Source organism: Panulirus ornatus, chromosome 42 (genome assembly GCF_036320965.1).
Source record: "Panulirus ornatus isolate Po-2019 chromosome 42, ASM3632096v1, whole genome shotgun sequence".
NCBI classification, from domain to species: Eukaryota; Metazoa; Arthropoda; class Malacostraca; order Decapoda; family Palinuridae; genus Panulirus; species Panulirus ornatus.
The window spans coordinates 17,298,908-17,324,710 of NC_092265.1; the positions used below are offsets into that span (position 1 = coordinate 17,298,908).

The window sequence follows — 25,803 nt, forward strand, 5'->3', positions numbered from 1 at the left end:
TATGTATACGTAGAAGTGTATAGGTATGTATATGTGCGTGTGTGGACGTGCATGTACATACATATGTATGTCATCTCCCAGTCGTTTGCATGAGAAGCATGGGAGGGGATAGATTAGAAAGGGTAGTTAGTGGTGGGATAAAGAAGTAAGATTATTAGTGAAAGAGAAGAGAGAGATGCATTTGGACAATTTTTGCAGGGAAATAATATAAATGACTGGGAGATGTATAAAAGAAAGAGGCAGGAGTGCAATCGAAAGGTGCAAGAGGTGAAAAAGAGGGCAAATGAGAGTTGGGGTGAGATAGTATCATTAAATTTTAGGGAGAATAAAAAAATGTTTTTGAAAGAGGTAAATAAAGAGCGTAAGACAAGAGAACAAATGGGAACATTGGTAAAGGTGGCAAATGGAGAGGTAATAACAAGTAGTGGTGATGTGATAGGGAGATGGAGTAAGCATTTTGAATGTTTGTTGAATGTGTTAGATGATAGAATGGCAGATATAGGGTGTTATGGTTGAGGTGGTGTGCAAAGTGAGAGGGTCAGGGAGAATGATTTGGCTAACAGAGAACAGGTAGTGAAAGTTTTGCAGAAGATGAAAGGCAGCAAGGTGGCAGGTTTGGATGGTATTGCAGTGGAATTTATTAAAAAAGGGGTGACTGTGTTGTTGACTGGTTGGTGAGGATATTCATTGTATGTATGGCTCATGGTGAAGTGCCTGAGGATTGGTGGAATGCATGCATAGGACCATTGTACAAAGGCAAAGGGGATAAAGGTGAGTGTTCAAAGTACAGAGGTACAAGTTTGTTGAGTATTCATGGGAAATTGTATGGTAGGGTATTGATTAAGAGGGTGAAGGCATGTACTTTGCATCAGATTGGGGAAGAGCAGTGTGGTTTTAGAACTGGTAGAAGATGTGTGAATCAGGTGTTTGCTTTGAAGAATGTATGTGAGAAATACTTAGAAAAACAGATGGATTTGTATGTAGCAATTATGGATCTGGAGAAGGCATATGATAGAGTTGATAGAGATGCTTTTTGGAAGGTATTAAGAGTATATGGTGAGGGAGGCAAGTAGCTATAAGCAGTGAAAAGCTTTTATCGAGGTTGTAAGGCATGTTTACGAGTAGGAAGAGAGGAAAGTGCATTAAAAAGAAAAAGAGAAAAAAATATATATAGAAAGAGAGATAGAGAGAGATGCTTTGTGGAAGGTGTTAAGAATATATGGAGTTGGAGGCAAGTTGCTGAAAGTAGTGAAAAGTTTTTATCGATGATGTAAGGTGTGTGTACAAGTAGGAAGAGAGGAAAGTGATTGGTTCTTAGTGAATGTCGTTTTGCAGCAGGGGTGTGTGTTGTCTCCTTGGTTGTTTAATTTGTTTATGGATGGCGTTGTTTGAGAGGTGAATACAAGATTTTGGAGGGAGGGTCGAGTATGCTTCTATTAACTTTCCTCCCACACCATATACTCATACTACCTTCCACAGAGCATCTCTATCAACTCTATCATATGCCTTCTCCAGATCCATAAATGCTACATACAACGCCATTTGTTTTTCTAAGTATTTCTCACATACATTCTTCAAAGCAAACACCTGATCCACACATCCTCTACCACTTTTGAAACCACACTGCTCTTCCCCAATCTGATGCTCTGTACATGCCTTCATCCTCTCAATCAATACCCTCCCATATAATTTCCCAGGAATACTCAACAAACCTATACCTCTGTAATTTGAACACTCACTTTTATCCCCTTTGCCCTTGTGCAATGGCACTATGTATGCCTTCCTCCAATCCTCAGGGACTTCACAGTGAGCCATACATACATTGAACATCCTCACCAACCAGTCAACAACACAGTCACTCCCTTTTTTAATAAATTCCACTGCAATACCAACCAAACCTGCCGCCTTGCTGGCTTTCATCTTCTGCAAAGCTTTCACTACCTCTTCTCTGTTTACCAAACCATTCTCCCTGACCATCTCACTTCACACACCACCTCGACCAAAACACCCTATATATATATATTCTATCATCTGACACATTCAACAAACCTTGAAAATACTCACTAGATCTCTTTCTCACATTACCACTACTTGCTATTTTCTTCCCATTAGCCCCCTTCTCTGATGTCCCCTTTTGTCTTATGCACTTTATTTACCTCCTTCCAAAACATCTTTTTATTCTCCCTAAAATTTGATGATACTCTCTCATCCCAACTCTCATTTGCCCTCTTTTTCACCTCTTGGACCTTTCTCTTAACCTCTTGCCTCTTTGTTTTGTACATCTCCCAGTCATTTGCACTCTTTCCTTGCAAAAATCGTTCAAATGCCTCTCTCTTCTCTCCCACTAATGATCTTACTTCTTCATCCCACCACTCACTACCTTTTCTAATCTGCCCACCTCCAATGTTTCTCATGCCACAAGCATCTTTTGCACAAGCAATCACTGCTTCCTTAAATACATCCCATTCCTCCCCTACTCCCCTTATATCATTTGCTCTCACCTTTTTCCATTCTGCACTTAGTCTCTCCTGGTAGTTCCTCACACAAGTCTCTTTCCCAAGCTCACTTACTCCCACCACTCTCTTCACCCCAACCTTCTCTCTTCTTTTCTGAACACCTCTGGAAATCTTCACCTTCGCCTCCAAAAGATAATGATCAGACATCCCTCCAGTTGCCCCTCTCAGCACATTAACATCCAAAAGTCTCTCTTTTACATAATCCAATAACGCTCTCTGGCCATCTTTCCTACTTACATACGTATACTTATGTATATCTCTCTTTTTAAACCAGGTATTCCCAATCACCAGTCCTTTTTCATCACACAAATCTACAAGCTCTTCATCATTTCCATTTACAACACTGAACACCCCATGTACACCAATTATTCCCTCAACTGCCACATTACTCACCTTTGCATTCAAATCACCCATCACTATAACCCAGTCTCGTGCATCAAAACTGATAACACACTCACTCAGCTGCTCCCAAAGCACTTGCCTCTCATGATGTTTCTTCTCATGCCCAGGTGCATAGGCACCAATAATCACCTATCTCTCTCCATTCTTTTTCAGTTTTACCCATATGAATCTAGAGTTTACTTTCTTACACTCTATCACATACTCTCATAACTCCTGTTTCAGGAGTAGTGCTACTCCTTCCTTTGCTCTTGTCCTGTCACCAACCGCTAACTTTACTCCCAAGACATTCCCAAACCACTCTTCCCCTCTCCGTTGAGCTTTGTTTCACTTAGAGCCAAAACATCCAGATTCCTTTCCTAAAACATGCTACCTATCTCTCCTTTTTTCTCATCTTGGTTACATCCACACACATTTAGACACTGCAGTCTGAGTCTTCAAGGAGGATGTGTGGATGTAACCAAGATGAGAAAAAAGGAGAGATAGGTGGTATGTTTGCGGAAAGAAACCTGGATGTTTTAGCTCTGAGTGAAACGAAGCTCAAGGGTAAAGGGGAAGAGTGGTTTGGGAATGTCTTGGGAGTAAAGTCAGGGGTTGGTGAGAGGACAAGAGCAAAGGAAGGAGTAGCACTATTCGTGAAGCAGAAGTTGTGGGAGTGTGTGATAGAGTGTAAGAAAGTAAACTCTAGATTGATATGGCTAAAACTGAAAGTGGATGGAGAGAGATGGGTGATTATTGGTGCCTGTGCACCATTGTTTATTATATATCATTTAATTCATTAAGGGTATGTGTACTGTTAATTTTCATTGGTCTGTGTCCTAGGGTATTGTGCATTTATGTACGTATGTGCTTTTGATAGGGTGGAAGACCTGGCAGGTGAGGCATACTGCAGAGTGGAGCAGATAGATTGTTTGTAGAGGATGTTAAGATATTGTTTTTCCTGTCCAAATCTGATGTCATGAGCATTTAGTTTTTGTTTTGCTTTTGTGTTGACATTGGTGGTGTGGAGAATAGATGTCATGTGTGATTTATATGTGATGCATGCGTAGCTGGTTGGTTACTGGTGTGGAGAATGAATATCATATGTGATTCAAATGTGGTGCCTAGTATAGTTGTTGTTTTGTTCAGTGGGAGTGAGTGTCCATTCAAGGTGACTGAAGGATGCCAGCTGGATTTGTGTCTCTCTAGGGTTAAATGAGTGATTGAAGACTTCTTTAGAGATGCATACAATCTGTTCTGTATGAGGCATAGTTCCAGTTGTGTAATGTAGTGCTATACAGATATAACATGTAACACTGTGCATTCAACCTACAGAACATCAGAGCACCTACATTAGTCTACAGTTGGACAAAATCATTTAACTTATAGCTTTTTATGATAAAGTGTCGAATGTCTCATAAAGTGAAAAATCATAAGTATATTGATATTGTGTGGCTCTCTGAATGTTATGGGTGTGTGGATGGTATATTATGTGCTTAGTGTAGTTGTATGGATGGTGTGGCTGTTTGTCAGGGGCCATCTATATATTCATTATTGCTCTTGTGGTGTCTGGGTGTTGTGAAATGATTGTGAGGTTGTATGCATATAAAAGGACCTTGACATAGTGGTTTGCCAGAGGTAATGGGAGGTCATGTAGGAAGAGATTGAAGAGGGTTAGAGAGAAAACTGCCCTTTAGGAATTCCATTTCAGAGTTAAAGTGTTTTTAAAGTTAAGCAAGAAAAGGTTGTTTTTGTTCAGTCTTATCTGAGTGAGAATTCAATTTGTGCACCAGTGCTCTGTCCCATGGAAGTTGCTGGTCAGCTGTCTGGTGCAAGCCTTCCTTGCCATTCTCCTTAGTCCCAAGATGGCTCTCAAGCATCCTGCTTTCTACAGCTCTAGCCCCCTTGAACCTGTAATGAAAAGGGAAAGGAAGATACTAACTCTTGACCTGAAGTTATATGCTTTATGAGTAATGATGTTCTTAATGAAGTTGATATGCTGGATGTGATTGATTCACATAATACAAAGGAATTAAGTGTTAAAGATTGTTGCTCAGTTAATGTGAATGAGAAGGAAGAAATATCAGGAGGGTGAGGTTGTTCCAGAGGTTAATGATTTGACTGAGAAAGTTAGCTTACCTGTCTTCAGTCACTGATCAGATCACTCATGCAGCACTTGAAATTGATCCTAATCTAGATTGATAAATTTTAATCTTTTTTTATTAGCATATTACACTGGTCAACAACATATTTTCATCACACATGGCTTTTGGTGTACTTGATGTAGTTTTTGATGCTGATTTCGAAAAGGCAATCCATTTTCTTGTATTATGTCTACTTTTCTGCACACGATTGTCTACCCAAACCTGGGCTATGCAGTATGACTGGTACCATACAGTAATGACAACCTTTCCATTCCACTACCACCAGAGGACAGCATCGGAAATTGCAATGATGAAGAAGAGCATGGTGAGGAAGCTGCTGCTGTATTGGAAGAAACAGGGAAAGATGCAGAGTTTGTACTTCATGACGAACAAAAGAGATTTTCTTAAGGAGAGTTAAGTGATTTGGTCCAAGATTTGGCACTGCTGAAAGATAAAGCTAACTTTTGAGCATCTGATCTAAAAGAAAAATGTCTGCTCAAGAACGACGCTCGTGTAACTTATTTCAGGAAAAGGAGTCAGACTCTTCTTCTCATTTTTCAGTGGATTGGTTGCTCTGTTTCTGCAGCAACATTGATGTATTATTCAACTGCTTCTCCCAAGAGCATGATCCTTCTCAGTGGCGCTTGGTCATCGACTCATCTATGAGAAGTCTGAAAGAGGTGCTGCTTCACAATGGGAACAAGAAATCCTCCATTCTTTAAGGCATTCATTGTGCATGAAAGAGTGTTATGAGAACATGCAGGCATTCCTAGATGCCATGAAATACAAAAATTACAACAGGGAAATATGTGGGGACTTGATAGTGATCAGCATGCTGATGGGAATGCAGTCAGGATTCATGAAATACTGCTGTTTCTTATGCCTCTGGGGTAGTCAAGCAACTTCAGGCATTATATGGAGTTAAACTGGCCTCAACAAAGATCACATGAGCCAGTAATTTTGAGTGTCCAGGATAAGCCTCTGGTTGATCCACGAAATGTTCTTTTCCCCTGCTTCAGGTAAAGCTTGGTCTCATGAAGCAATTTGTGAAAAGATTAGCCAAGAGAAACTCAAAAGGATTCAAATATGTGGTGGAAAAATTTCCAAAGATCACTGAGGCCAAGTTGAAAGAAGGCATCTTCATTGGTCCGCAGATATAGGAACTCCTGAAAGACTTCAGTTTCAGCACATATCTTGATGACTTGGAGCTGGAGGCCTGGAACTTTTTCAGTCAGCTATGTGAAAATTTCTTGGGAAACATTTAATCTCTGGATTTTGAAGGTGGCATGAAAAGACTTCTGAAATCCTGTGCTGCTATGGGATCTAGGATGTCGCTCAAGGTGCATTTCCCCAATTCAGATCTGGATATTTTTGCAGAGAACCTTGGAGCAGTGTCTGACGGAAAAGGAAAGTGTTTCCATCAGGACATCAGTGTGATGGAGCATTGATACCAGGGTTTCTGGTTGAAGGAATGCTTGCAGATTACTGCTGGATGCTATATAGGGACAAACCTGAGTCAGAGCACCATAGGAGATCCAAAGCTCAGTGCTTGTAGCTTGTGAAGAGTGCCATAGAATGTTAAAAGCTCAATATTTTTAGCTTGTCCTGGATAGTATCTTTGTATACCTTCTACCTGGGAATACTGAATTTCTACAATAAAAAGTTTGAAATGGTAAAAATCTTATCATTTTACCGTTTGCCCATGCATCATGGAACTGCAGTTGAACTGAATGAATTCAAAGAAAGAAAATGAAATGTGTCGTACTGAGATGGACTGAATATTCCAAATCTTCATCAGAAATAGGTCTATCTACAAATGTTACACTGCATCCTTGATGAGAAGAAAGTTCAGTTTCATTGACCAGTGTTATTATTAGCATATTATACCACGTTATTTGTATTTAAGTAGACAAGGAGTTGGAGACAGTCGTGTACTTTCATACATTCCTATTTTTTACATGTAACCTATAATTTGCTTTATCTGGGTATTTTCAGGAACTCATCTTGCATTAACCAAGGACCCCTTCTATATTTTGCATCTGTCGTTTAGCTCCTCAGTATTTTCTTATGAAAACCTTATAGCTTTAGGCTCTAGTGGAATTGTCAATGAACTACATGCAATATCAAGATTCTGGAATCTTTTTTTTGTGCAATGACTTCCAATTATTTAAGAAACACTAGAAAGACATTGCCAATAGAGCTTTTTGCCTTATGTCTAAAAAAAGCCTTATGTCTGATTAAATCTTATAGAAACTTTTTGAGCTTCTCCAGAGATTATTGAGGCAGCATTCATTTGTGCACCCTGGAACACTGAAAATCCTTTTTGCTGGGAATATTCCTACATGGAGTATGAAACTTGTTTTATTGGCTTAACTAGAGTTTTATTCTAGAGTACTTGATGTTTGGAAGTTGACCTCTAACTTTTTCTTCCCCAGAATCCTTTCTTCAGAGAAAATCAACAAAAGATGTTTTTGACACATGTTTGCTATCCTCGTCAGATAATACCATAGCTTAGACCTCGTAAATCTACCCATTGTCATTCTGGGGATTTCTTGAGGAAAGAAAATTTCTTGTGTGCCCTCAGTTTGCTATTGGAGGTTTTTTTTCCCTCTCTTAGGTTTGGTCTTATTATCTGACAGCTTTTACTCTGAACCCTCTTCCTTTGTGTGATTTGCTCTCATCCTCATGGGACAGACCACAGAGGGGAGAAAAATAGGTTTTGAAATTTGAAAACCTTATCTCAGGCTTTTTTTCCATTAGCAGCTTTTTGGAGATTTCTTGCACTGTCTTGTCTTTTCCTCACTTTTTTCAAGAAAGTTTCTCTTTACCAACTTTGAATGCCTTTAGGTTATTGCCTGCAATATGCAAATTCTAAGCTGATGGGTTGTCTTTTATGAAAGGTTCATTGACATCCGTAGCCATGTCTGGCTGTTCTGGAACCATTTTTTGAAGTATTTTATATAATTAAATATGATCCAAACTGCTTGAGTTTAGTAGAATTTATGGGTATTTGTCAAGAAATTGCTTGGACAAATAAAGAGAATATTGTCACACAATTTCTCATACTTCCTTCATTAATTTCTTGTTTATTCACTGTATTTAGTTACATATGGTACTGATTTATTGCTGTAAAGTAGAGGATTTTAGTGCTTTTGGCTTATCTTCCTGATGGCATCCATTCCTGTATACTGAAAGAGTGTGCCTCTGAACTTGCACCTGTGCTTGCTCGTCGATCAGTTTCTGTTTAAAAACCAAAACTTTTCCTTTTCCCTGGAACCATGCTTTGATACAGTCCATCCCTATAAAGAGTGATCATTCTGACCCCTCTAACTCTTGTCCTATTGCTTTGACATTTACCACTTCCAGAGTCTTTGAATCCCTCCTCAACTCCCATGTCCTTAAACATCTCGAAAATCACAGTCTTCTCCTTGATCACTGGTATGGTTTCTGTAAGGTGAGATCCACCAGTGATATTTTTTCCTATCTTACTAATGTCTGGTTGTCATCTCTGAAAGATTTTGGGTATCATATGTAGTTGCCCTTGACATATCTAAGGCTTTTGACAGGGTGTGGTATTGGGGTTTCATCTCTAAGCTCCCCTCTTTTGGCTTCCCTCCGTCACTTTGCTCCTTCATATCTAGCTTCCTCTCCGGCCGATCTATCTCTGTTGGTTGTTGACTGATCAACCTCCCCCCTTTTTTCAATCAACAGCAGTGTCCCTCAAGGTTCTGTCCTGTCCCCTGCACTTTTCCTCCATTTTTTCAATGATTTTCTCTCCTCCACAAATAATCGAAAGCACTCATATGCTGACCATAGTTCTGCAATTTGTCTTGACACAGCTTCTTCAATAAAATCAGACTTGGACAGGATATCTCAGTGGGGTAAACAAAATCTTGTTAATTTTAATGCCTCCAAGACCCAGTTTCTACCCATCTCTCTATAGGAAACTCCTCACAACTCTCATGTCTCCTTTGATGGTTCCGTAATTCCTCCTCTCAACTCAATGAACATACTTGGTATTACTGTAACATCCTTACTTTCTTGGAAACTTCACGTTACAGGAATGGCTAAGTCTGTCTCTAAGAAACTGGATGTCCTCTTTAAATGTTGAAACTTCTTCTCTTCTGAATAGTTTCTTCATTAATGCCAGGGATTGATTTGTCCTTGTATGGAGTACTGCTTTCATATCTGGGGTGGTTCTAGCTCTGTATCCGTACTTGACAGAGTTGAGTCAAAAGCAGTCTGAGTTATACGCTGTCCCTGGCAAACTTCCAAACTTGCCCTACACCACAATGTTGGTTCACTTTCCCTCTTTTATCGGTTTTACTTTAGTTTTTGCTCCCGAGAGCTGGCTGCTTGTGTGACCCCACTTCTAGCTAGATAACACCATGCTCGGTAAGCTGCTGCTTCACGTGCTAATTGTGTAGCGATCGGCAACTCAAGGGTGGGTCTTTTTGATACCTGCTTCTTTCCCTACACGTTTGAGCTTTGGAACTCTCTACCTTCTCATGTCCTTCCCAATTACAGTGAACTGACACATTTCAAAAGACAGGTCTCTCAATTTTTCAAAAATTCGTAAATACTTTCTTGCCTTTTTTCCATTTTATAATTCTCTCTATATTTCAATTAAGACTTGTCCTTGATGTGGACTTTTGTTCATGACTGGAGCCTTCAACATTAAAAAGAATTAGTTTGAAATATGTAGTTAATGACATACTGTGATATTAGTAAACTACACTAGTTTTTAAGATTTAAGTCTTTAACAATCACCAGATCAATTACAGAAGTTTGAATTTTTTCAGGATGTTAGGATGGTTCAGTGATTATCTGAGATCAAGGAATTTCACAAATCCTGTCCAAGTGGAAAATATAATGAATCCTATCATTGAGTGAGTATCTGTTCTGTGTTTAATGTTATCTTATCTTTAGGAGTCCTAGAATTGCTGTCATTAACACGTTAGGAATGCCACATAGTATATCAAATATCCAAAAGAGGAGAATAGGGGATCCTGTAATACTTCTTTATTGAACATGTGAAATAGTGAATAATATCATGTGAAAAGAAAGCAGTTTTTCTGCAGATTACTATCGTAAATCACTCAACTTTTAACACATGCTTTACATCCTACCTCAGCCTTCAACAAGACGCTTTCTGTCAGATGTTATACTTTCTGGGTTTTGCAGACATGGGGACTCTTAATTCCCAAACCACCTTTTTCCATTTAAGGGTGGAAGGAGATGCATATTTCATAACAGAAAAGATTGAAGTAAAAAAATAAACACATGATATTCATACATTGGCTCTACTTTGGTCTTACCTAGAAGAAAGTGCATGGTAGTTCAGTAGATATGCCAAGCCCATTGGAAGATCTCAAGCTGGTGTATGGTGGGTGTTGGTATTATATTTCCTTAGTTTTACTGTAGCTTTGCTTGGGCCTTCTTCTATAATTGAAAATATCCCTTAGTCATCTTACCTGACCATATATCATTGTTATGGATATCTATTGCTGACCTAGCACTCACTGGAGCAGCCAGAGAATGCTGGCCTGTCAGCTTTCTGACCAGGCTGGGACTTGGCTGTCTAAATTAGTATCTTAAGATATCAGTCTCTATGGATGCAAACAGTGCAGGAGTGTCAACTTTAGTTGAAAGAGTAACAACTTGTATAGAGTTTTTCCTGTAGTGATAAATGGACTGGGTAGATCAGTGCCAGAGCTTACATCTACTTCTTACTCTTAGGAAAGTCATAAATGCTACTTAAGTCATAAATGCTACTTAAATGCTATTATACTTGGGAAGATGCCCTCATTGGTTTTCCTTTGTCCCACAAGCAAACAGAAAGTGACAAGTTATTTATCATACAATTTTGTGAATAGCATTCCACCAGTAATTCATTCCAGTAAAAAATGGAGACCAAGTTATTGTTGAGTGGATCATGTCTTTTGAAGTATGGGATTGAGTAAAAGTAATGGATGATTTTAATACAAGAGTGTATGTTATGACGGTTGAGGTTATGATTAGGGACATGGGTTGCCCATTTTGAATAAAAATGGTGAAGAGCTTGTGGAAATGTGTGCTGAAAAAGAATCGGTAATAGGGAATACCTGATTTAAAGGGAGGAACATACATGGATGAGTAGGGTTGATGGTGAGTGGGCACAACTGGAGTATTTTAGATGTAACTGTGCTGAGAGGGACAGCTGAAGGGATGTTTGATCACCTGTTGGTAGAGGTAGAAGTGAAAGTTTGTTAAGCAGTAGGAAAAGAGGAAGTGATATGGGTGGGAAGGTGATGAAAGTGAGTGAGCTAGAAAAAGAGGTAAGGAGTAGCCACAAAAGATTAGGTGAAGAATGGTAAAAGGTGAAAGTAAACAACATTAGGGGAGAGGGTAAGAAATGGAAGGTATGGAGGCATTACATATATGTGTGAGAGAAGTGTGTGGTGTATGGAAGGTGGGCAGTGGGCATGTAGAAAAGGGTAGTGAATGGTGGGATGAGGAAGTAAAGTTGTTAACGAAAGAGAAAAGAGAGGTGAATGGGCATTACCTGCATTGAGGGAATGTGAGTGACTGAGGTGTGTATAACAGGAAGTGGCTGGGGGTCAACAGGAAGGAGCAAAAGCTGAAAAAGAGGGCAAATGAAAGTTGGAAGGAGAGTGTATTAGCAAACTTCAGGGAGAGTAAGAAAATGTTTTGGGAGCATCAGTGATGGGAGCAAATGGGGAAGTGGTAATAGGCAAAGAAGAAGTGAATAGGTGATGAAGTAAGTATTTTTAAAGGCTGTTGAATTAGTCAAGTGATGGAGGAACAAATATTTGAAGTTTGGGAAATGGAGGTATGCAAAGCAAGTCATGGCATGGGCTTTGGGGAAAAGAGGATAGTAGGTGAAAGTCTTGCATGAGATGATGTGATGTAACAAAGGGGCTGGAGTAGATGGGATTGCATATCTAATTTCTCAAGAAAGGGGTCAATAGTGGTGAGGGGCTGATCTGCAGTCCGTTACCAGTGACAGAACTTGGAAGGTGAGTCAGTTGTTGTTTGCTTATGATGCACTCTGGTGGCAGACAAGTGAGAAACTGCATTAGCTGGTGTCTGAGTTTAGGGGAGTGTTAAAGGAGAAAATTGAGAGTTAATGTGAATATAAGTAAGGTTATTGAATTAGTAGGGGAAAGATGCAGGTTGACTGTTGTGTGAGATTTGAATGGAGGGAACCTTGAGGAAGTAGGGTGCTGTAGATATCTAGGAGTGGACATGGCAGCAGATGGAAACATAGGAACTGAGATAAGCCATGGAGTGGGTAAGGAAGCAAAGGTTCTGGATGCACTGGTGAGTGTGTAGAAAGAGGGGTCACTGTCTGTGAGGGCAAAGATAGGTATGTTTTATGGAATAGTAATCCAGATGATGTTGTAAGGATTTCTCAGGAAGCATCAAAATGCTTGAGGACAATATGTGGTATGAGGAGGATTGGTGAAGTAAGAAATGATAGGTTAGCAAAGACTATGATTGGGAGAGAGGTGAAGAGAATGTGCTGAAATAGTTTGGACATATTGAGAGGATGAATGGGGAGAGGCTAAGAGGATGTACATGTCAGGGGTGCAGGGAACAAGGAGAATGGGGAAACTGAGAGCAAGATGGATGGATGGAGAGGAAAATGCTTTGAGTGATTAGGGCTTAAATATCCAGGAAGGTGTAAGTTATGCACAGGATAGAACAAATTGGAATGAAGTCGTATGTAGGGAAGGAGTTGTTACCAATGGATTGAACCAGGGCATGTGCATTGGTGAGGAATAATCTAAGAGAGGTCTTCGGTTTTAGTACATAATACCATATAAAACAGCTAGAAAGTGGGGATGAACAAATGAAGGTGCTCCTTGTCTCTTCCTGGCACTACTTTGCTTTGCAGGAATTGGCAAATGAGCATGAAAAATTATTTCCTGCACCAGTGAGTTAATGCTAGGAGCAGATAAAGAAATGGCCCCTATGGTCACAACCACGATATAGCAGTCATGTACTGAAACAAAAACACACTGTCCACATCCAAGCCCCCAGACCTTTCCATGGTTCCCCTTGACCACTTCATATGCCCATTGACAGTGTCATCCTCAGTAAACTAAATACATTGCTCCACTTCACTCTGTCCCTTGCATACCTCATGTCCTTCATGGTCAAGCCCTGAACCTTCAGAGCATCTTTTACTCCATCCTTTCACTTCCTTGATTCCCCCTCTTCCTTGTTCTCTCTGTTTTTGACATGTGAATCCTCTTGGTCATCCTTTTCTTGCTCATCCTTCCCACATATCCAAACTATTTTGCCACACCTTCTTGAGCTCTTTCATACATACTCTTCTCACTACCACACTTCTCTTACCCTGTCATTTCTCATTGGATCAAAACTCCTCACACCATGTGTTGTCCTTAGACATTTCAACTCCAACTTTTTACACATTTGCTTAAGGCACATGCCTCACATCCATACAGCAGTTAGTGTCCGAAGTTGAGTACATAGGTTTGAATCATGATTGCAGCAGCTGGTCCACAGCCAACTCAGCTGTTCATTTTACCATAAAAGTTGTTCAATAGAATGGGTACCTGGCCTAGGCTAGGATGGAGTGAAAAAGATTTTGAGCGATCGGGGCCTAAACATAGGGCATGTGAACATCTAGGGTAAACTATGCAAAGGTCTGTGGGGCCTGGATGAAGTTAGGGAGATGTGGTTTTGTTGCATTACACATGACAGCTAGAGACTGAGTATGAATGAATGTGGCCTTTTTTGTCTGCTTTCCTGGCATTGCCTCGCTGACACAGGGGGTGGTGATGCTGTTTCCTGTGGGGCCTTGTGGCACCGGAATGGATGAAGGCAAGCATGAATATGTGCATGTGTATATATGTATATGTCTGTGTATGTGTATGTACATGTAAGTATATGTTGTGTATTTATGTATGTATACATGTATGTGCATTTATGTATATATGTCTGTGTATGTGTATGTACATGTATGTATATGTTGATATGTATATGTATACATGTATGTGCATTTATGTATATATATATGTGTGTATATGAGTGGATGAGTCTTTCTTCTTCTGTTTTCTGGCACTACTATGCTGACACAGGAAATGGCAATCAAATATGATAGATGAATATATATATATATATATATATATATATATATATATATATATATATATATATATATATATATATATATATTTTCTTTTTTTTTTCATACTATTTGCCATTTCCTGCGTTAGCGAGGTAGCGTTAAGAACAGAGAACTGGGCCTTAGAGGGAATATCCTCATCTGACCCCCTTCTCTGTTCCTTCTTTTGGAAAATTAAAAAAAACAAGAAAGGGGAGGATTTCCAGCCACCCGCTCCCTCCCCTTTTAGTCGCCTTCTACGACACGCAGGGAATACGTGGGAAGTATTCTTTCTCCCTTATCCCCAGGGATATATATATATATATATATATATATATATATATATATATATATATTTTTTTTTTTTTTTTTTTCCAAAAGAAGGAACAGAGAAGAGGTCCAGGTGAGGATATTCCCTCATAGGCCCAGTCCTCTGTTCTTAACGCTACCTCGCTATCGCGGGAAATAGCGAATAGTATAAAAAAAAAAAAAATATATATATATATATATATATATAGTGGGAGACCAAATTGGAGGTGGAAAGATGGAGTGAAAAAGATTTTGAGTGATCGGGGCCTGAACATGCAGGAGGGTGAAAGGCGGGCAAGGAATAGAGTGAATTGGATCGATGTGGTATACCGGGGTTGACGTGCTGTCAGTGGATTGAATCAGGGCATGTGAAGCGTCTGGGGTAAACCATGGAAAGCTGTGTGGGGCCTGGATGTGGAAAGGGAGCTGTGGTTTCGGGCATTATTGCATGACAGCTGGAGACTGAGTGTGAATGAATGAGGCCTTTGTTGTCTTTTCCATGCGCTACCCCGCACACATGAGGGGGAGGGTGATGGTATTCCATGTGTGGCAGGATGGCGATGGGAATGAATAAGGGCAGACAGTGTGAATTGTGTGCATGGGTATATATGTATGTGTCTGTGTGTGTATATGTATGTGTACGTTGAGATGTATAGGTATGTATATTTGCGTGTGTGGATGTGTGTGTATATACATGTGTATGGGGGTGGGTTGGGCCATTTCTTTCGTCTGTTTCCTTGCGCTACCTCGCAAGTGCGGGAGACAGCGACAAAGCAAAATAAAATAAAAAATGAATATATATATATATATATATATATATATATATTTATCTTTTTTTTTTTTTTTTTTTTTTTTTTTTTTTGCCGCTGTCTCCCGCGTTTGCGAGGTAGCGCAAGGAAACAGATGAAAGAAATGGCCCAACCCAACCCCATGCACATGTATATACATACGTCCACACACGCAAATTACATACCTACACAGCTTTCCATGGTTTACCCCAGACGCTTCACATGCCTTGATTCAATCCACTGATAGCACGTCAACCCCGGTATACCACATCGCTCCAATTCACTCTATTCCTTGCCCTCCTTTCACCCTCCTGCATGTTCAGGCCCCGATCACACAAAATCTTTTTCACTCCATCTTTCCACCTCCAATTTGGTCTCCCTCTTCTCCTTGTTCCCTCCACCTCCGACACTTATATTCTCTTGGTCAATATTTCCTCACTCATTCTCTCCATGTGCCCGAACCATTTCAAAACACCCTCCTCTGCTCTCTCAACCACGCTCTTTTTATTTCCACACATCTCTCTTACCCTTACGTTACTTACTCGATCAAACCACCTCACACCACACATTGTCCTCAAACATCTCATTTCCAGCACATCCATCCTCCTGCGCACAACTCTATCCATAGCCCACGCCTCGCAACCATACAACATTGTTGGAACCACTATTCCTTCAAACATACCCATTTTCCTTTCCGAGATAATGTTCTCGACTTCCACACATTCTTCAAGGCTCCCAGAATTTTCGTCCCCTCCCCCACCCTATGATCCACTTCCGCTTCCATGGTTCCATCCGCTGCCAGATCCACTCCCAGATATCTAAAACACTTCACTTCCTCCAGTTTTTCTCCATTCAAACTCACCTCCCAATTGACTTGACCCTCAACCCTACTGTACCTAATAACCTTGCTCTTATTCACATTTACTCTTAACTTTCTTCTTTCACACACTTTACCAAACTCAGTTACCAGCTTCTGCAGTTTCTTACATGAATCATCCGCCAGCGCTGTATCATCAGCGAACAACAACTGACTCCCTTCCCAAGCTCTCTCATCCCCAACAGACTTCATACTTGCCACTCTTTCCAAAACTCTTGCATTCACCTCCCTAACAACCCCATCCATAAACAAATTAAACAACCATGGAGACATCACACACCCTTGCCGCAAACCTACATTCACTGAGAACCAATCACTTTCCTCTCTTCCTACACATACACATGCCTTACATCCTCGATAAAAACTTTTCACTGCTTCTAACAACTTGCCTCCCACACCATATATTCTTAAAACCTTCCACAGAGCATCTCTATCAACCCTATCATATGCCTTCTCCAGATCCATAAATGCTACATACAAATCCATTTGTTTTTCAAAGTATTTCTCACATACATTCTTCAAAGCAAACACCTGATCCACACATCCTCTACCACTTCTGAAACCACACTGCTCTTCCCCAATCTGATGTTCTGTACATGCCTTCACCCTCTCAATCAATACCCTCCCATATAATTTACCAGGAATACTCAACAAACTTATACCTCTGTAATTTGAGCACTCACTCTTATCCCCTTTGCCTTTGTACAATGGCACTATGCAAGCATTCTGCCAATCCTCAGTGCCTTGTATTTAACTTTCTAAAAATGGGAAACAGAAGGAGTCACGCGGGGGAGTGCTCATCCTCCTCGTAGACTCAGATTGGGGTGTCTAAATGTGTGTGGATGTAACCAAGATGTGAAAAAAGGAGAGATAGGTAGTATGTTTGAGGAAAGGAACCTGGATGTTTTGGCTCTGAGTGAAACGAAGCTCAAGGGTAAAGGGGAAGAGTGGTTTGGGAATGTCTTGGGAGTAAAGTCAGGGGTTAGTGAGAGGACAAGAGCAAGGGAAGGAGTAGCAGTACTCCTGAAACAGGAGTTGTGGGAATATGTGATAGAATGTAAGAAAGTAAATTCTCGATTGATATTGGTAAAACTGAAAGTTGATGGAGAGAGATGGGTGATTATTGGTGCATATGCACCTGGGCATGAGAAGAAAGATCAAGAGAGGCAAGTGTTTTGGGAGCAGCTGAATGAGTGTGTTAGTGGTTTTGATGCACAAGACCGGGTTATAGTGATGTGGTGATTTGAATGCAAAGGTGAGTAATGTGGCAGTTGAGGGAATAATTGGTATACATGGGGTGTTCAGTGTTGTAAATGGAAATGGTGAAGAGCTTGTAGATTTATGTGCTGAAAAAGGACTGGTGATTGGGAATACCTGGTTTAAAAAGTGAGATATACATAAGTATACGTATGTAAGTATGGCCAGTATGTAAGAGATGGCCAGAGAGCGTTATTGGATTATGTGTTAATTGACAGGGCGCGCGAAAGGGAGACTTTTGGATGTTAATGTGCTGAGAGGTGCAACTGGAGGGATGTCTGATTATTATCTTGTGGAGGTTAAGGTGAAGATTTGTATGGGATTTCAGAAAAGAAGAGTGCATGTTGGGGTGAAGAGGATGGTGAGAGTAAGTGAGCTTGGGAAGGAGACTTGTGTGAGGAAGTACCAGGAGAGACTGAGTACAGAATGGAAAAAGGTGAGAACAATGGAAGTAAGGGGAGTGTGGGAGGAATGGGATGTATTTAGGTGAATCAGTGATGGAGTGCGCAAAAGATGCTTGTGGCATGAGAAGCGTGAGAGGTAGGTTGATTAGAAAGGGTAATGAGTGGTGGGATGAAGAAGTAAGATTATTAGTTAAAGAGAAGAGAGAGGCATTTGGACAATTTTTGCAGGGAAAAAATGCAATTGAGTGGGAGATGTATAAAAGAAAGAGACAGGAGGTCAAGAGAAAGGTGCAAGAGGTGAAAAAGAGGGCAAATGAGAGTTGGGGTGAGAGAGTAACATTAGATTTTAGGGAGAATAAAAAGATGTTCTGGAAGGAGGTAAATAAAGTGCGTAAGACAAGGGAGCAAATGAGAACTTCAGTGAAGGGCGCTAATGGGGAGGTGATAACAAGTAGCGGTGATGTGAGAAGGAGATGGAGTGAGTATTTTGAAGGTTTGTTGAATGTGTTTGATGATAGAGTGGCAGATATAGGGTGTTTTGGTCGAGGTGGTGTGCAAAGTGAGAGGGTTAGGGAAAATGATTTGGTAAACAGAGAAGAGGTAGTAAAAGCTTTGTGGAAGATGAAAGCCGGCAAGGCAGCAGGCTTGGATGGTATTGCAGTGGAATCTATTAAAAAAGGGGGTGACTGTATTGTTGACTGGTTGGTATGGTTATTTAATGTATGTATGACTCATGGTGAGGTGCCTGAGGATTGGCGGAATGCGTGCATAGTGCCATTGTACAAAGGCAAAGGGGATAAGAGTGAGTGCTCAAATTACAGAGGTATAAGTTTCTTGAGTATTCCTGGTAAATTATATGGGAGGGTATTGATTGAGAGGGTGAAGGCATGTACAGAACATCAGATTGGGGAAGAGTAGTGTGGTTTCAGAAGTGGTAGAGGATGTGTGGATCAGGTGTTTGCTTTGAAGAATGTATGTGAGAAATACTTAGAAAAGCAAATGGATTTGTAAGTAGCATTTATGGATCTGGAGAAGGCATATGATAGAGTTGATAGAGATGCTCTGTGGAAGGTATCAAGAATATATGGTGTGGGAAGCAAGTTGTTAGAAGCAGTGAAAAGTTTTTATCGAGGATGTAAGGTATGTGTACGTGTAGGAAGAGAGGGAAGTGATTGGTTCTCAGTGAATGTAGGTTTACGACAGGGGTGTGTGATGTCTCCATAGTTGTTTAATTTGTTTATGGATGGGTTTGTTAGGGAGGTGAATGCAAGAGTTTTGGAAAGAGGGGCAAGTATGAAGTCTGTTGGGGATGAGAGAGCTTGGGAAGTGAGTCAGTTGTTGTTCGCTGATGATACAGCGCTGGTGGCTGATTCATGTGAGAAACTGCAGAAGCTGGTGACTGAGTTTGGTAAAGTGTGTGAAAGAAGAAAGTTAAGAGTAAATGTGAATAAGAGCAAGGTTATTAGGTACAGTAGGGTTGAGGGTCAAGTCAATTGGGAAGTAAGTTTGAATGGAAAAAAACTGGAGGAAGTGAAGTGTTTTAGATATCTGGGAGTGGATCTGGCAGCGGATGGAACCATGGAAGCGGATGTGAATTATAGATTGGGGGAGGGGGCAAAAATCCTGGGAGCGTTGAAGAATGTGTGGAAGTCAAGAACATTATCTCGGAAAGCAAAAATGGGTATGTTTGAAGGAATAGTGGTTCCAACAATGTTGTATGGTTGCGAGGCGTGGGCTATGGATAGAGTTGTGTGCAGGAGGATGGATGTGCTGGAAATGAGATGTTTGAGGACAATGTGTGGTGTGAGGTGGTTTGATCGAGTAAGTAACGTAAGGGTAAGAGAGATGTGTGGAAATAAAAAGAGCGTGGTTGAGAGAGCAGAAGAGGGTGTTTTGAAATGGTTTGGGCACATGGAGAGAATGAGTGAGGAAAGATTGACCAAGAGGATATATGTGTCGGAGGTGGAGGGAACGAGAAGAGGGAGACCAAATTGGAGGTGGAAAGATGGAGTGAAAAAGATTTTGTGTGATCGGGGCCTGAACATGCAGGTGGGTGAAAGGAGGGCAAGGAATAGAGTGAATTGGAGCGATGTGGTATACCGGGGTTGACGTGCTGTCAGTGGATTGAATCAGGGCATGTGAAGTGTCTGGGGTAAACCATGGAAAGCTGTGTAGGTATGTATAGTTGCGTGTGTGGATGTATGTATATACATGTGTATGGGGGTGGGTTGGGCCATTTCTTTCGTCTGTTTCCTTGCGCTACCTCGCAAACGCGGGAGACAGCGAAAAAAAAAAAAAAATATATATATATATATATATATATATATATATATATATATATATATATATATATATATATATATATTTTTCTTTTTTCTTTTAAACTATTCGCCATTTCCCGCATTAGCGAGGTAGCATTAAGAACAGAGGACTGGGCCTTTGTGGGATATCCTCACCTGGCCCCCCTCTGTTCCTCCTTTTGGAAAATTAAAAAAGAAACGAGAGGGGAGGATTTCCAGCCCCCGCTCCCTCCCCTTTTAGTCGCCTTCTACGACACGCAGGGAATATGTGGGGAGTATTCTTAATCCCCTATCCTAGGGATATATATATATATATATATATATATATATATATATATATATATATATATATATATATATATATATATATATATACATATATATATATATATATGGAAGGCATCATTGAAGAGATACCTGAGGGTGAGATGAACAGCCCATACCCCACATTCTACTTTCCTCATCATCCTGTCGTCAGGGAAGTCAGCACCACAAGTAAAGCATCCTCCTCGAAGGCTCAGAGTGGGGTGCGTAAATGTGTGTGGATGTAACCAAGATGTGAAGCCCTTTACTGGAAAAACAATCACTCTTGAAGTAGAACCTTCATACACAATTGAAAATGTGAAGGAAAATAGTGAAATTGGAGAAAAATATAGCTTAGACAATGAAGCTTATTGATACAGTGGTTAAATTGATGAGAACTGCTATTGACGTTTGTGTAAATAAATTATACATTTCCTTTTTTCCATAGCCAGAGGTTGAACCATTATGTGACATTCATTTTTTTCATTCATTTCAAGCTAGAAGTTTCAGTTTTCTAAATTGTTTCTTACATTTTTCATATGTATATATATGTATGTGTGTGTGTGTGTATATGTGCGTATGTATGTGTATGTGTGTGTATGTGTATATGTATATATATATGTATATTATCCCTGGGGATAGGGGTGAAAGAATACTTCCCACGTATTCCTCGCGTGTCGTAGAAAGCGACTAGAGGGGACGGGAGCGGGGGGCCAGAAATCCTCCCCTCCTTGTATTAACTTTCTAAAATGGGAAACAGAAGAAGGAGTCACGTGGGGAGTGCTCATCCTCCTTGAAGGCTCAGAGTGGGGTGCCTAAATGTGTGTGGATGTAACCAAGATGTGAAAAAAGGAGAGATAGGTAGTATGTTTGAGGAAAGGAACCTGGATGTTTTGGCTCTGAGTGAAACGAAGCTCAAGGGTAAAGGGGAAGAGTGGTTTGGAAATGTCTGGGGAGTAAAGTCAGGGGTTAGTGAGAGGACAAGAGCAAGGGAAGGAGTAGCAATACTCCTGAAACAGGAGTTGTGGGAGTATGTGATAGAGTGTAAGAAAGTAAATTCTCGATTAATATGGGTAAAACTGAAAGTTGATGGAGAAAGGTGGGTGATTATTGGTGCATATGCACCTGGGCATGAGAAGAAAGATCAAGAGAGGCAAGTGTTTTGGGAGCAGCTGAATGAGTGTGTTAGTGGTTTTGATGCACGAGACCGGGTTATAGTGATGGGTGATTTGAATGCAAAGGTGAGTAATGTGGCAGTTGAGGGAATAATTGGTATACATGGGGTGTTCAGTGTTGTAAATGGAAATGGTGAAGAGCTTGTAGATTTATGTGCTGAAAAAGGACTGATGATTGGGAATACCTGGTTTAAAAAGCGAGATATACATAAGTATACTTATGTAAGTAGGAGAGATGGCCAGAGAGCGTTATTGGATTACGTGTTAATTGACAGGCGTGCGAAAGAGAGACTTTTGGATGTTAATGTGCTGAGAGGTGCAACTGGAGGGATGTCTGATCATTATCTTGTGGAGGCTAAGGTGAAGATTTGTATGGGTTTTCAGAAAAGAAGAGTGAATGTTGGGGTGAAGAGGGTGGTGAGAGTAAGTGAGCTTGAGAAGGAGACCTGTGTGAGGAAGTACCAGGAGAGACTGAGTACAGAATGGAAAAAGGTGAGAACAATGGAAGCAAGGGGAGTGGGGGAGGAATGGGATGTATTTAGGGAATCAGTGATGGATTGCGCAAAAGATGCTTGTGGCATGAGAAGAGTGGGAGGTGGGTTGATTAGAAAGGGTAGTGAGTGGTGGGATGAAGAAGTAAGAGTATTAGTGAAAGAGAAGAGAGAGGCATTTGGACGATTTTTGCAGGGAAAAAATGCAATTGAGTGGGAGATGTATAAAAGAAAGAGACAGGAGGTCAAGAGAAAGGTGCAAGAGGTGAAAAAAAGGGCAAATGAGAGTTGGGGTGAGAGAGTATCATTAAATTTTAGGGAGAATAAAAAGATGTTCTGGAAGGAGGTAAATAAAGTGCGTAAGACAAGGGAGCAAATGGGAACTTCAGTGAAGGGCGCAAATGGGGAGGTGATAACAAGTAGTGGTGATGTGAGAAGGAGATGGAGTGAGTATTTTGAAGGTTTGTTGAATGTGTTTGATGATAGAGTGGCAGATATAGGGTGTTTTGGTCGAGGTGGTGTGCAAAGTGAGAGGGTTAGGGAAAATGATTTGGTAAACAGAGAAGAGGTAGTGAAAGCTTTGCGGAAGATGAAAGCCGGCAAGGCAGCAGGTTTGGATGGTATTGCAGTGGAATTTATTAAAAAAGGGGGTGACTGTATTGTTGACTGGTTGGTAAGGTTATTTAATGTATGTATGACTCATGGTGAGGTGCCTGAGGATTGGCGGAATGCGTGCATAGTGCCATTGTACAAAGGCAAAGGGGATAAGAGTGAGTGCTCAAATTACAGAGGTATAAGTTTGTTGAGTATTCCTGGTAAATTATATGGGAGGGTATTGATTGAGAGGGTGAAGGCATGTACAGAGCATCAGATTGGGGAAGAGCAGTGTGGTTTCAGAAGTGGCAGAGGATGTGTGGATCAGGTGTTTGCTTTGAAGAATGTATGTGAGAAATACTTAGAAAAGCAAATGGATTTGTATGTAGCATTTATGGATCTGGAGAAGGCATATGATAGAGTTGATAGAGATGCTCTGTGGAAGGTATTAAGAATATATGGGGTGGGAGGAAAGTTGTTAGAAGCAGTGAAAAGTTTTTATCGAGGATGTAAGGCATGTGTACGTGTAGGAAGAGAGGAAAGTGATTGGTTCTCAGTGAATGTAGGTTTGCGGCAGGGGTGTGTGATGTCTCCATGGTTGTTTAATTTGTTTATGGATGGGGTTGTTAGGGAGGTAAATGCAAGAGTTTTGGAAAGAGGGGCAAGTATGAAGTCTGTTGGGGATGAGAGAGCTTGGGAAGTGAGTCAGTTGTTGTTCGCTGATGATACAGCGCTGGTGGCTGATTCATGTGAGAAACTGCAGAAGCTGGTGACTGAGTTTGGTAAAGTGTGTGGAAGAAGAAAGTTAAGAGTAAATGTGAATAAGAGCAAGGTTATTAGGTACAGTAGGGTTGAGGGTCAAGTCAATTGGGAGGTGAGTTTGAACGGAGAAAAACTGGAGGAAGTGAAGTGTTTTAGATATCTGGGAGTGGATCTGGCAGCGGATGGAACCATGGAAGCGGAAGTGGATCATAGGGTGGGGGAGGGGGCGAAAATTCTGGGGGCCTTGAAGAATGTGTGGAAGTCGAGAACATTATCTCGGAGAGCAAAAATGGGTATGTTTGAAGGAATAGTGGTTCCAACAATGTTGTATGGTTGCGAGGCGTGGGCTATGGATAGAGTTGTGCGCAGGAGGATGGATGTGCTGGAAATGAGATGTTTGAGGACAATGTGTGGTGTGAGGTGGTTTGATCGAGTGAGTAACGTAAGGGTAAGAGAGATGTGTGGAAATAAAAAGAGCGTGGTTGAGAGAGCAGAAGAGGGTGTTTTGAAGTGGTTTGGGCACATGGAGAGGATGAGTGAGGAAAGATTGACCAAGAGGATATATGAGTCGGAGGTGGAGGGAGCAAGGAGAAGAGGGAGACCAAATTGGAGGTGGAAAGATGGATTGAAAAAGATTTTGTGTGATCGGGGCCTGAACATGCAGGAGGGTGAAAGGAGGGCAAGGAATAGAGTGAATTGGAGCGATGTGGTATACTCGGGTTGACGTGCTGTCAGTGGATTGAATCAAGGCATGTGAAGCGTCTGGGGTAAACCATGGAAAGCTGTGTAGGTATGTATATTTGCGTGTGTGGACGTATGTATATACATGTGTATGGGGGGCGGTTGGGCCATTTCTTTCGTCTGTTTCCTTGCGCTACCTCGCAAACGCGGGAGACAGCGACAAAGTGTAAAAAAAAAAAAAGAAAATATATATATATATATATATATATATGCATTCAAATCACCCATCACTATAACCCAGTCTTGTGAATGAAAACTTCTAACACACTCACTCAGCTTTTCCCAAAACACTTGCCTCTCAAGATCTTTCTTCTCATGCCCAGGTACATACACACCAATAATCACCCATCTCTCTCCATCCGCTTTCAGTTTTATCCATATCATTGTAGAGTTTACTTTGTTACACTCTATTACATACTCCCACTACTCGTGTTTCAGGAGTAGTGCTACTCCTTCCTGTGCTCTTGTCCTCTCACCAACCCCTGACTTTACTCCCAAAAGATTCGCAGCCCACTCATCCCCTTTACCCTTGACCTTTGTTTCACCCAGAACCAAAACATCCAGGCTCCTTTCCTCAAACATACTACCTATCTCTCCCTTTTTCTCATCTTGGTTACATCCACACACATTTAGACACCCGAAACTAAACCTCCGAGGAGGATGAGCACTCCCCGCGTGACTCCTTCTTGTGGTTTCTCTTTAGAAAGTTAAAAGACAAGGCGTGGAGGATTTTTAGCACCCCGATCCCGTCCCCTTTAGTCGCCTTCTACAACATGTGGGGAACGCGTAGGAAGTATTCTTTCACTCTTATCCCCAGGGATGCAAAGGTGAGTAATGTGGCAGTTGAGGGAATAATTGGTGGACATGGGGTGTTCAGTGTTGTAAATGGAAATGGTGATGTGCTTGTAGATTTGTGTGCTGAAAAAGGACTGGTGATTGGGAATACCTGGTTTAAAAAGAGAGATATACATAAGTATATGTATGTCAGTAGGAGAGATAGCCAGAGAGCATTATTGGATTATGTGTTAATTGATAGGTGCGTGAAAGAGACACTTTTGGATGTTCTTGTGCTGAGAGGTGCAACTGGAGGGATGTCTGATCATTATCTTTTGGAGGCAAAGGTGAAGATTTGTAGAGGTTTTCAGGAAAGAAGAGAGAATGTTGGGGTGAAGAAAGTGGTGAAAATAAGTGAGCTTGTGAAGGAGACTTGTGTGAGGAAGTTGATGGAGATAGATGGGTGATTATTGGTGCATATACACCTGGGCATGAGAAGAAAGATCATGAGAGGAAAGTGTTTTGGGAGCAGCTGAGTTAGTGTGTTAGTAGTTTTGATGCACAAGACCAAGTTATAGTGATAGGTAATTTGAATGCAAAGGTGAGTAATGTGGTACTTGAGGAAATAATTGGTGTACATGGAGTGCTCAGTGTTGTAAATGGAAATGGTGAAGAGCTTGTAGATTTGTGTGCTGAAAAAGGACTGGTGAATGAGAATACCTGGTTTAAAAACAGAGATATACATAAGTATACGTATGTAAGAAGGAGAGATGGCCAGAGAGCCTGATTGGATTACGTGTTAATTCATAAGTGCGCAAAAGAGAGACTTTTGGATGTTAATGTGCTGAGAGGTG

At 40.9% G+C, this 25,803-nt stretch overlaps 1 protein-coding gene across 5 annotated transcripts in view; it reads left to right on the plus strand.

Annotated features, from left to right (window-relative positions):
• LOC139761944 (hexosaminidase D-like) overlaps positions 1-25,803 on the plus strand; it is a 284,074-nt gene that overhangs the window by 248,507 nt on the left and 9,764 nt on the right. For all 5 annotated transcript variants that reach the window (XM_071686643.1, XM_071686648.1, XM_071686644.1 and 2 more), the window contains one exon: positions 9,841-9,927. In XM_071686643.1, coding sequence (XP_071542744.1) covers positions 9,841-9,927 — 87 coding nt within the window. The remainder of the gene's footprint in view (positions 1-9,840; positions 9,928-25,803) is intronic.